The sequence below is a fragment of the Apus apus genome, chromosome 11, assembly GCF_020740795.1.
Source record: "Apus apus isolate bApuApu2 chromosome 11, bApuApu2.pri.cur, whole genome shotgun sequence".
Classification (NCBI taxonomy): Eukaryota; Metazoa; Chordata; class Aves; order Apodiformes; family Apodidae; genus Apus; species Apus apus.
Genome location: NC_067292.1, coordinates 2,661,391 through 2,673,782, shown reverse-complemented (window position 1 = coordinate 2,673,782; position 12,392 = coordinate 2,661,391). Strand labels below are relative to the sequence as shown.

The following is a 12,392-nucleotide window of genomic DNA, read 5'->3' as shown; positions in this document are numbered from 1 at the left end:
TGGTATTTTTGGGAGCAGTTACAGGATACTGAGCCTCCCCCCCCCCAGCTGGGATCTGCTTCCCTTCCATGCAGCCCCAAGCTCAGCACAGCAGGACTGGGGACTGTGCCCCAGAAATGCTTCCTTTGACCCATTATCCCCCATCCATCCATGACAGAACTAGCCAGGAAAGCTCTGCCCTATGGATTATCAGCACAACAGACATCCTGGGGACCTCAGAGAGGGTCCTGGGACCCCTATGGAGTGGCCTAGGGGCCCTATAGAGCTCAATACAGACCACAGAGTGACATGGGGTTCCTGTAGGGTTCCTTAGAGCCAATGGAGCATCCTGGGGTCCCTACAGAGGGTCTTGGGGTGTCTTGGTGGCCTTAGAGAGGGTCCTAGGGGCCCTCTAGAGCATCCTGGGGTCTCCCACAAGGGTTAATGAGGGCCTGTAGGGTGTCCTGGAGTCCCTACAGGACTAGTCAGGGCCTCTGGGATGTCCTGGGGTCCCTATGGGCTGCCCAGGGTATCTGAAGAGCAAACTGAAGGCAACACTCAAGTTCACCAGACATTTATTAGCATCTATGCAGGTGGAGAGGTTGTTCCAGTAGATGAGCAACGAGGTCGCACACGGGCCATGGAATCATTTCATCTTCAAGCAGAGCAGGTTCCCCTGAGCTGCTTCATTTCTTCCACTGGTTCTTCTCAAAATCCCACTGGGCAGAGATGCCCTCCACAGGGTTAATCCTCATGTCCAGCATCCTCTTGGTCTGTGCTGACAGCCACTCGTCCGAGAAGGTGTGTGGGATGGGGCCATACACTGCAGAGCAACAACAGCCAACTGGGCAAACTGGGAACCAAGGAGACACTTTCCCCAAGGAGAAGCCTTCTCTCCTCAGCTTTCCCCATGGGGAGATGGAGCCCCGAGAGGGAGAGCAGCTCATTCCACTGCAGCCAGAAGCTTCCTCCAGGTTGGATTGTTTGCTGGGAAGGGAGCCAGGCATGGCAGGAACCCAAATGCAGCAAAGAGCTTTAGTGACAGCAGGTTCCACCAGAAGAAGCTCCAGGGTCAGTGCACCACAGCCCATCCCCTCCCACCACAGGTCTCTCCACCACCTTCCCTTGCCTACAAGCAGCTTCCTGAAGATGGACACTGTCTCATTTGGGGAATGGATTAAAACTGGAGGAGGGAAGATGTAGGCTGGACATTAGGAGGAAATTCTTCACTATGAGGGTGGTGAGAGCCTGGCCCAGGTTGCCCAGGGAAGCTGTGGCTGCCCCATCCCTGGCAGTGTTGAAGGGCAGGTTGGATGGGGCTTGGAGCAGCCTGGGCTGGTGGGAGGTGTCCCTGCCCATGCAGGGGGTGGGACTGGATGGGCTTTAAGGTCCCTTCCAACCCAAACTGTTCTATGATTCTATGATCTCCACAGTTTAACTCCCAAAGGGAGTTTTGGGAGACAAGCTGCCAGGTTACTGGAATGGCTGCTCCAGGCACCATCCCAGCCCCCCCCGGAGCACTGGACAGAACATCCCCTCACTTCCCATCAAGCATTCATTCATTTTACTCTTCAATTTACCACCACGTAGCATTTACTTACTGAAATGTTTCTGCCAGATGATGATGAGCCCCGTTAGCCCCAGGAAGAACAGGACTCCCCCCAGGACAGTTTTCCACTCGTTTGTCCCTTTGTTCATCTCCGCGTAGCTCTCGTTGAACTTGATCCGGTACACTGCGGGGAGCCCAGGCATCACCCCCAGCACCACCCCCCCAGCACCCCCCAGGGCCACCAACCCCCCAGCCAGCACCCCCCCCAGCCAGCACACCCCCTTCCCACAGCCCTGCACCCCACAAGCTCTCCAGAGGGAAGTGTCCAAAAGGAAAAGGCCTGACAAGAGGAACTGTGCTCTCCTTCCCTCCCTCAACTCACCTTCCTCCCCTCAACCTTCCTCCCCTCCTTCCTTCCTCTCCTTCCTTCCCTCCTCCCTCCCCTTCCTTCCCTCCTTCCTTCCTCCCTCCCTTAACTCTCCTCCCTCCCTCCCTATTCTCAGGGCACTTACTGACCACAAAGCCTTAATCAGCATTTAATTAGCTGAACTTCAGGTCACGCTCATTAACATTCAAACACACAGGGGTTTGTTTTACTCAGCCAGACTAATTGGCTATTGTTATAACAAAGAGATTTGCATCTGGCTTGCTGGGAGCAGGTGGGAATCAGGGAACTAATATCATTATTCTTCTGGAAAAGGAAGGAATTGCTGAACTTGGTCTTGGGCACAGAACAGACCCCATGGCAGGAGCTCTGGGCTTTGTGCAACAGCACCAGGGCTTCCAGGAACACAAGCCACAGAGCTCCACACCTGGAGCTCCAGCACATTTAGCAAAACTTCCAACCAGCTCCACTCCAGAGCCCTTGGGAAGAGCAGGGATCAACCTGCACCCCCCGTGGGAGAGCAGGGATCAACCTCAACACCCCCACCCCCCGTGGCTGATTTCTAGTCAGAACTGTCAACAATGAACATGGGACAAGTGAGGTGACACCAGGGGGAGGTCACGTGGAGCCCCCTCTACCTACATTCCACCTTCTCATCCACAGACAGGGCGGTCCAAGAGGCCTTTTCCTTCTCCTTCAGAGCCTTCTGCTGGGCAGAGAGGTCCCTCACAAAGGCCACCTCGGGCAGGGGGACATCCCGCCGGTCCACGTAGGCTGGGAGGCTGAAATCCTCAGCTTTCACCACACCAGCTGCAGGTGGGGAGAGAAGAGACACCCCCCTTCAGGCTCCCAGCTCCTGCACACACAGCTCTTACTGCTTAACAGGACCAAACAAGAAAAATAAGGTCCAGAAGGTGATGAAAGGAATCCAGGAAGGAAAAAAGACTTCCAGGTGCAGCAGGACAAGGGAGAGCACTAAGAACAGGGGCTGCTTTCAGGGGTCCCCAGCTCCTGCCACCCCCCAGCAGCAGCCAGCCCTGCCTGCCACAGCCTCACCAACCTGCCCCCCACCCCACCCACCCCCCAGCAGCAGCTTCTTGTGTCCTTCTTCCTCCTGCTTCATCACCCTCACTAACACCCCCCACATTTGCACCCACCGTGCCCGTGAGCCCTCAGGCAGAGGGAGGTGGAAAGGGCTCTCTTCCCAACCAGGCTGAACACCCTGGAAGCCAACATCCTGTCGGGACAGAACAACAGCAGGGAAGTCAGGGTCAGGAGAAGAGAAAGGATGGACAAAAGGTGAAATGCCACCGTTTTCTATTTGCTACTCAGAAGAGCAGCCCAGAGGCTCCCCCTCCCTTCCCCCCGAGCAGCACATCACACCAGCCCCCCAGGCTTGTCAGGGCCATTCCCCAAGCACAAGGACTCGGAGGAGCCTTCCTCTCCCCTCTCTCTCCCCACCGCCGCCCGCACTTGAACCCAAAGGCGATCCCTTGCTCGCGCCAGCGTCCCGGCGGTGAGGAACCCGGGAGCAAGGCAGGAGCCCCGGGGAGCCGAGCCTCGCAGCATCCCTCCGACACCAAACGGTGCTGACACACCCCAGCGAGGGGCAGCCACCCGGGGACCGGTTTCTCCCGCGAACCCCGCGCGCGGGCCCGCCGGGAGCGGTGCCCCCGCCCCAGGGGACGCGTTTCTGCGGCCGCTGCTCCCGGGCAAAAACCGCCCGAACCGCCGCCAGCCGAGCGCGGCCTGACCGCGGCCTGCAGCTCCGGGCGCACGGACACACACACACACACACACACACACACACACACACACACACACCCCGCATCCCCGGCGACCCGCCGCACCGGCCCCGCGGCCTCCCCCCTCCCCGGGAAGGGGCCGCAGCGCCCCCGCCTCATCCTCCCACCCCCGGGCTGCTCCCGCCGCCCTCCGGAGCCCGCGGGGGTGCCGGGGAGCCCCGCCCGTGCCCCCGGGGAGCCCCGGGGAGCCCCCCCCGCGCCCCCCGGCCCCGCCGCCCCCGACGACCCGCCGACCTGCGACCGTCCTCTGCCCGCGCGCCGCCGGAAGGAGCCGCCGCCGGAAGCGCGGGGCACGCCGGGAGCAGGGACCAGCGAGACGCCGCCAGCGAGCAGCCCCCCCCTTCCCCTCCTAGGGGCTGATGGGATGCGGGAGGACGTCCCGGCTGGCCTTTTACGACAGCGCCGGCGGCGCTTGACGGCGCTTTGGCGACAGTTGGCGGCCTGAGGGAGCCGGGAACCGGGAGCGGGAACCGGGAGCGGGGCGCGCGCCTCGGCAGGATGAAGCTGACCACCCAGGCCTACTGCAAGATGGTGCTGCACGGCGCCAAGTACCCGCACTGCGCCGTCAACGGGCTGCTGGTGGCCGAGCGGCCGGCGGGGCCCCCGCGCCGCGACCCGGCCGGGCCTCCCTCGCTCTTCGTCGACTGCATCCCGCTCTTCCACGGGACCTTGGCCCTGGCGCCCATGCTGGAGGTGGCCCTCACGCTGGTAAGGCCCCGGGCCCGGCGCGGGAGGCGGGGCTGCGTTCCCAGGGCCCGGCAGCGCTCGGGGGGTGCGAGGAGGGCACGGGGGGGGCCGGGGCGGCCCGGCCAGCCCTGCCCCTGAGCTGCGGGGTGAGTGGGGTGTTCCTGGAGTGGAAACCGCCCCCCCCACACCCCCCCCAGACCAAAGCACTCTGCAGCTTTTGCCGGGGAAGCAGCAGAAAACTGCAGAGCCTGGTAGTTTTGTCTGACTGATTTTTCAGTGCGCAGAAACTGTGCTTTGTGTTGGTGTCACGATCCCCCCCCCATCGCTCCAGGAGGGAATGTCCTTATTCTACAGCAGGAAGAGCTTTTTCCAAGCTTAGACACTTCAGTAGCAGCATCAGCTCGTTGGTAAAGGGTGTGATTGTCTGCAAGTTAAAGAGTATAGATGCACAGAGACATAGAATCAAGGAATGGGTTGGGTTGGAAGGAACCTTAAAGACCATCCAGTCCCACCCTCTGCACGGGCAGGGACACCTCCCACCAGCCCAGGTTGCTCCAAGCCCCATCCAACCTGCCCTTCAACACTGCCAGGGATGGGGCAGCCACAGCTTCCCTGGGCAGCCTGGGCCAGGGTCTCTTTACTGGAAGAGACTGGTCAGGCACTGGAACAGGCTGCCCAGGGAGGTGGTGGAGTTGCCATCCTTGGATGTATTCAAGGAACATGTAGATGAGAAATTTCAGGGCATGCTCTAGTGGCTGAGATTGTAGGTTGTGTGTTATGGGGGGGCTTGGGGTGTGTTTTGTGGAGTTGGGGGGGTTGGTTGGTTTTGTTGGGTTTTTTTGGTCGGACTCGCTGATCTCAGAGGCCCTTTCCAACCATGACTGTTCTGTCATTCTGTGTCCCTGCCCATGCAGGGGGGTTAGAACTAGATGATCTTTAAGGTCCCTTCTGACTCAAACCATCCCATGACTCTCTGATCTACAACAAGCAAACCATGGTGGAACCAAAGAGCTGGCAACATCTCACCTCTTTGCCCTTGTGTTTTCACAAAACCTCGTTGAAGATCAGAACCATTTCCCACCTTCATGAGGACTTGCCAAGACCTGGTGTGGTTTTCAGTCACCTTTGATGACTCAGGTGATACTTGGCAGCTTTAGAACAGGGTTTGAAAAGAGCCTGGGGCCTTTTGCTCTTGTTTTGTGTTCAGAGAAAGCAAAGGTGTCAATGAGCAGCACAGCAGCCCTGACAACTGGGTTTGGTTGTTGAGAGGCTTCAAAGAGCTACAGGGTAACACATGGTCAGTGAATAATCAGTGAGACCAGCATGGTTGGAAGTCAGGCTTCTCTGTTTCCAAAGGATTCTGAAGCTTTGGCAGGTTGGGGTAGGATCTGTTTCTCTTCCAGTTGAGTCTCTCCTGCTCCTTGGCCAGGGCTGTGGCCTGGTCACACGTGGGAGGCTTCTTAGAACCAGCTCCATGAGCTTCTCCTCCTCTTTGACTTGAGTTAGCCCAGAACATCTACCAGGAGGAATAACCTGAAATTAGAGGGTCCATTTTCAAACAGGTTGGTTCACCTGGTAACTTCTAAAAGCTGTGAGTGGTGCTGGAGCAGCAGCCTGGGGATCAGGAAGGAACCGGATGGGCTGGAGCACAGGCTGGAAGGTTTGTGGCTCTGGAGGAGGGAGCAGAAGTGCCTGCCTTCAGTTGGGGGTGTCAGTTTGAAAACCCTTTCAAACCCTGGAGTCCTTAAAGTGAATTCAGTTTCACAAGGGGCCTTTTGGTGCCTTTGAGCTAGTTGTTGTGGTTTTGCATCTTCTCAAAACAAACCAAGCCAGGCAGCACTTCCCCTTCCGGGGGCAGCGCTCAGCAGGGCAGCCCTGCTCCTCCCAGGGCTCTTCTCCTGAGACCCCACCTGGGCTCCTGTGTCCAGTTCTGGAGCCCCCAACATAAGAAGAACCTGGAGCTCCTGGAGAGAATCCAGAGGAGGCAATGAAGATGATCTGAGGGCTGGAGCAGCTCTGCTCTGGAGCCAGGCTGGGAGAGTTGGCGTGTTCAGCCTGGAGAAGAGAAGGCTCCAGGGAGACCTTAGAGCACCTTCCAGTGCCTGAAGGGGCTCCAGGAAAGCTGGGGAGGGGCTTGGGACAAGGGCAGGGAGGGAGAGGACGAGGGGGGAATGGATTAAAACTGGAAGAAGGGAGATTTAGGTTGGACATGAGGAGGAAATTCTTTGCTGTGAGGGTGGTGAGACCCTGGCCCAGGCTGCCCAGGGAAGCTGTGGCTGCCCCATCCCTGGCAGTGTTGAAGGGCAGGTTGGATGGGGCTTGGAGCAGCCTGGGCTGGTGGGAGGTGTCCCTGCCCATGCAGGGGGTTGGAACTAGATAATCTTTAAGGTTCCTTCCAACCCAAACCATGATTCCCTGACTCCAAGCCCCTCTGCCACCCACCCTGGGTGGCCACGGCTCCTCTCCTTGAAGCTGGAGCTCAGACCGTGTTTGGTTTTCCAGGGGTGACACAGTTTGTCCCCCATTGTCCTTGTCAGGGCTGGACATGGCTGAAAACATCCCAGGTGAGTTGCTGCTGAGGGTGCCTGTGCTGATAGTCCTGCAGTGAGAGAGGGTTTGGAAACTGCAGGGTTTTGAATTCCAAACAGATACTTTTTTTCTCTTTTTTTTTTATCTTTCTGGCAGTAATTTTTAATTACCCCCTTGGGAACTGAGTACTTAAAAGTCATACTCTCTTTATGCCTTTTCTGACCTTTTTTGGTGTGTGCCATAAACCCTAAGGTTTTCATTTTTCAATGGATTGACTTATTGTTGCTGTTTTGGTGTTGCTGTTGTTATTGTTATTCTTGTTGTTGTTATTATTATTCTTTATTACTATTATTCCTGTTATTAATATTATCAATTTACTGCCAAGCTTTCAAGCCACTAACAATTAAAACCCAATCCTGAGCCCTCCAAATGGGTTTCCCATGGGATCAGCATTTGGCCTTCAGCTCAAGCAGGGCTACACAGCCCCTTTTTTTTTGGTAATATCACCTAAAACCCTGTCATCCCTTGTAGAGGAGGGATTATTCTGGCTTTTTTTGTTTATTTAAGCAGTCCAGCACTATAATTATTGCTAAAAATGGGATTGATTTGACTCACAGGATGCAGCAGGTATATTTTTGGACTTCCATTTTAATAGAGCTGTTGAGGTTTTTTGTGGTGCCTGCTCTCTAGGGACTGCAAAGGAAAACTCGAGCTGCTTTCTCTCCTTCTGTCTTTCATGGCTTAGGGTTCTGCTGACTTGGTATCCTCAGTTATAAGGGGAAACATCACATATCTTGATTTTTCCAAAGCCAGACAGGCTCAGCAGGAGGAATTCAGATCCAGCAGGAAAAATGACAGGGCTGAAACTGCATTTTAAAAATAACCAAACACCAAAGCTACGTGAACTTCAGGACGGGTGTAAATCCAGACTCATGAACAACATATGCAAAGAAATGCAGATGTTTCAGCATTTCCATGCAGATGTTAAACAAGGAGGAGCTGCCTGGAGTAACCTTGTCTGCAACAGAATTTCTGCCACCAGTTCTCTCCTCAAGCCCTTGTCTGGTGGCTGAGCTGGGGAGGGTTTTTAGGCAAGTTTTGCTGGAAAGGTTTTTAAGGAACAGAGGATCCACCCACCTGGTTGATCCATTGCTGCAGTGGTTGGTGACCCTGGCAGGTGAACTCCCAAAGCAAACCAATTTCATTGCAAAAGCCTCTTTGTTATGGAGTGGGTTGAAAAAAATGGTGAATGGGACAAACTCTGTGCCTTGTGTTTGGGTTTTGCTTCAATCTTTATTTGCTAGTTAAAGTAAAAAATGCTTCAACTTGACCCTCTAAATGTTACAAGAGAAGTAAAATGGATGAGCTGTCTTTGAAAGCACAGCACAGCCACCCATCCACCTGGTTCCTGTTTTCCATCACTCTCCAAATCACAGAATCATACAATGTTTTGGGTTGAAAGGGACTTTAAAAATCACCCAGTCCCACCCCCTGCATGGGCAGGGACACCTCCCACCAGCCCAGGCTGCTCCCAGCCCCATCCAACCTGCCCTTCAACACTGCCAGGGATGGGGCAGCCACAGCTTCCCTGGGCAACCTGGGCCAGGCTCTCACCACCCTCACAGTGAAGAATTTCCTCCTAAGCTTGACAGTGGGAATACCCAGGAAAGGACAGAGCTTCAGTGTTCAATTTGGTTCCTCTGATCTACTTAAACTACCCAAACTCTGCCTGCAGAAATACAGACACACGTAAAGAAGCAGTTGGCAAAGCTCCCGTAACGCTTCAGTGACCGTTTTATTTGCAGGATATAAAATGTCCTTAGTTCTGTGGGGTTTTTTCTGTTGTGGTGGTTTGTTGTTTTGGTGGGTTGGTGGTTTTTTCCCTGGGCTTAATTGTTCCAACTCCTTTTTCAGATTGACTCCTGGTGCAAGGAGAACAGCTACGTGATAGCTGGGTATTACCAAGCCAACGAACGCGTGAAAGATGCCAGGTGTGTTGGGGCAACATTTCCTTCTGTTGGCTCTTTTCTGGTGGACTTTGTGCTCTGCCAACAAAAATCAGCCTGAGTTGATTCACTTGGACAACAGTCAGCTGGTTTCTCATTGTCTTCCTGGTGCTGGTGGATGTGGCCTTTTGTTCAGGTGCAGAAATCCTGGGTTTTCCAGAATTCCCTGCTCTTGAGTGGGTGCTATAAAAGGTCAGGCCTTGAACAACTGCCAACCAGTTTAATTGTCAGGGAAATGGCCAAAAATGTGCAGGCTCGTGCAGTGCATATCTTGTCAATTTGAATGACTCCAAGTATCTTGTGGAAAATCTTTCAGAAGTGACCTAATTATTACTGAATGACTTAATTGCTTCCGAGTTTTACTGAAGCGTATAAAGGGACACTCCTGAAATGGAAAATTATATCACTTCTCACTTATTTTCCCCAGGATTAGTAATTTTTTTTCTCGGTTAACTCACTCAAATTGCTCAATAAGCAATAAGGGGCCTTCCTGTGAAGCCACAGTATAGTTTTAGGTATGTGTATCCAATATTCTCCCCAGTATCTGAGAGACAAATCCAATGTCAGGACTAAGGAGAGAGCATCATCCTTGCATTTCAAATAAATCAGAACAGTTTGTTTGAAGTATTATGCTATATCCTGGTTGCTTTTTAGTGTATTCTTCAGTCTCAAGTATGTTTTTTAAGTAATAGTTGTGACCACTAAGGTTTCTGGCAGAGATAAGGGTGTTGTTTGTCCTTTCCTTACAAAGAAAATAAGGCTGCTGGAGACATTTTAAGTGACAGTTTGCCTGTTCTGTTCATGATTTGAAAGAATCACACTGGTTTGGGTTGGAAGGGGCCTTAAAGATCATCTAGTTCCAAACCCCTGCCATGGGCAGGGACACGTCCCACCAGCCCAGGCTGTTCCAAGCCCCATCCAACCTGCCCTTCAACACTTCCAGGGATGGGGCAGCCACAGCTTCCCTGGGCAACCTGGGCCAGTGTCTCACCACCCTCACACTAAAAAATTTCTTCCTAATGTCTAACCTGAATCTCCCCTCTTCCAGCTTAAAACCATTACCCCTCATCCTCTCACTACACACCCTTATAAAAAGTCCCCCACCCAGCTTTCCTGTAGCCCCTTCAGGTACTGGCAGGCTGCTATAAACTCCAGTGTCATTTCTGAAGGTAACTGGCAACACTCAGAGATTGTCACCTTTGAAACAGGGTCAGGGTTTTCCTTTAAAAGATGCTTTGATTTGGGTGGAGAAGCTGGGCAGCAGGTGGCTTCTCATGCAGACTGGGGAGCAAACTGTTGTTTTTTCAGCCTGCCAAGGCAAAGGTGGCTGTGGCCTTTGGTGGGAGAAGGAGGCCACAAAATGTGGATTCCACAAATACTTTGCAGCCAGTATTTTCAACAACCTGTTGCCACAAGGTAGCTGAGATCCAGCTGGTGTGCTGAGGAGAGAGGTTGGGCTTCTCCTGGCCCTCTGCCTCCAGCCACGTGTAACATCAGCTCACTGTCCTGTCCCTGTTTGTGAGCACTCAGCCTTCTTTTCACACCTCTCTAAGCGTGTTTCCTGCTGGTTTCAGCTGAACTGTCCTGGTTCACCTCATGCAGCTCCTTTCACCTTCTCTTGCAGTCCAAACCAGGTTGCAGAGAAGGTGGCCTCCAGGATTGCAGAGGGTTTCAACGACACGGCACTCATCATGGTAAACAGCTTCATTCCCCCACCCTCCCTGTTGTCTTCTTCATGTTGTGGCTGTGGTGTTGGGCAGGCCATGTAAACACTCTTCTCTGGGTCCTTTAAAAGTGAAGTAACTAACTTTCTCTTTCCCTTCCTGGGGAAGGGCTGCAGTGCCCTGTAGCCAGAGAGGTCCTTACTCAGTCAGCATAGCCTGTGCTTAGCTCTCTGCCATCTCCAAGGAAGTGGAGGCCTTCTCCTCCTGAGCAAAGCCCAACTTCACACCCCCTTCTGTGACTTAAACTCTTGCCTTTGCCTCCCTGCCACTCTGGCGAGATGTGGGCACCTTAAACATGTCAGTTCAGCTCATTTAAGGGTGAAGCAGTGGAGGAGTTAGCCTCAGGTGCCCTGCTTGTAAAAACTGGCTTTGTTTTTTAGTTTAATCTCTTGGCTCGGGATCTGGAGGAGGAGGCTGAGGTGGTGTTTTTGTGTTGCACACCAGGTTGACAACACCAAGTTCACCATGGAGTGCACAGAGCCAGCCATCCACGTGTACGAGCTTCACGAGAACAAGTGGAGGTGCAAGGACCCACACGTGTGAGTCAGCCTCAGGGTCTGTTTCTGTTGATTTCAGGTAGCCAGGAAGAATGAGTTGCCTGGTTCAGGGCAAAACCTTGTGCTGGGTGACACTGTGAGGGTGGTGGGTGCAGCTGACAGTGCTTTTTCAAGCTGTTTTTTTGCTGTAGTGAGAGGGAGCAGCCAGGCCTGCAGTGGTGTGGCCACCATCACCAGGCTGCAGGGAGCATGGCTTCATTTCCAGAATGGAGGAGGAGGTGGTGGTGATTTTCCTTGTGATTACTATTTATTCCTGGTTATTTTACATCCTAGTGATTTTTGTGAAGATTGGACTGAAGCCCAGAGAATTGCTGCCTCTCTCTTGGACAGCAAGTCCTACGAGACCCTTGTAGATTTTGATAATCACCTGGATGACATCCGGAACGACTGGACAAACCCAGAGATCAACAAAGCTGTCCTCCATCTGTGCTAGAGGGGCTCCTGCTGACTTAACTTCAGGGCATTCCCACTGTACTGCTGAGAGAAAAAGGCTATTTTTGAATGTAAACAGAATCCTCTTCAGTACCTTGTGTGGAAACCTGCCTGATGCAAAAAGGAGTGGCATGTCAGCACGCAGAGTGATGGCTCCATAAGCTGCTGAATCTTTGAGATTCCTTGGAAGAACTGCAAGCTGTCAGTCACAGCTGTCCTCCTGGATGCCTTCCCAGTTGTCCTGAACATTGCTGTTCCTTCAAAACCAGAACTACTTCTGCTTGTCCCTGCTGTTCATGTTATATAGTTTAACTACACTCTTCTAACCCTTGGAGGTTACTTTTTAATGATTGTTGGAAATACCTTTAAAAAAATTAATCAGTTTTGTCCTCAGATGAGAAGTTTGAAGGTCAAATACATAAATTATAAGGCTAACAGTTTCTTTTGGCCTGGTTTGGAAATGTCATTCTGTTGGCTCAGTACATGTGAAGGGATGATGCACCATGTTCACGTGTCACCTGTTCTGCAGAGGTTTAGCAGGACACAGCTACAAATAACATGTCAAAAACATGTTCCCAAATGCCACAGTGATTCTTGCTCTCCTTGGGCATCCAACCACAGGTAGTGTTTGACCAGGTCTAAACAGGTACTCACCTAATGATGTGTGGGCTGGAAGTGAGGTAATGACTTGGAATGACAGTGATAAAACAGTTTTGAGTCTACAGAAGAAGAGTGAAAT

The 12,392-nt window shown here is 53.1% G+C and overlaps 2 protein-coding genes across 2 annotated transcripts; one reads left to right on the top strand and one right to left on the bottom strand.

Annotated features, from left to right (window-relative positions):
- Positions 1-537: 537 nt before the first annotated feature.
- Positions 538-4,062, bottom strand: LOC127389422 (cytochrome c oxidase subunit 4 isoform 1, mitochondrial). The gene is made up of 5 exons (XM_051629886.1): positions 3,953-4,062; positions 3,071-3,150; positions 2,556-2,723; positions 1,581-1,712; positions 538-802 (listed from the first exon to the last, which is right to left on the bottom strand). Exons 2-5 carry the CDS (start codon positions 3,147-3,149, stop codon positions 666-668), a joined length of 516 nt encoding a protein of 171 aa, XP_051485846.1. The 5' UTR covers position 3,150; positions 3,953-4,062; the 3' UTR covers positions 538-665.
- A 72-nt stretch (positions 4,063-4,134) lies between these two features.
- Positions 4,135-12,088, top strand: EMC8 (ER membrane protein complex subunit 8). The gene is made up of 5 exons (XM_051629885.1): positions 4,135-4,426; positions 8,849-8,925; positions 10,565-10,634; positions 11,109-11,203; positions 11,495-12,088. The coding sequence occupies exons 1-5, from the start codon at positions 4,217-4,219 to the stop codon at positions 11,652-11,654; spliced, it is 612 nt and encodes a 203-aa protein (XP_051485845.1). The 5' UTR covers positions 4,135-4,216; the 3' UTR covers positions 11,655-12,088.
- Positions 12,089-12,392: the final 304 nt, after the last annotated feature.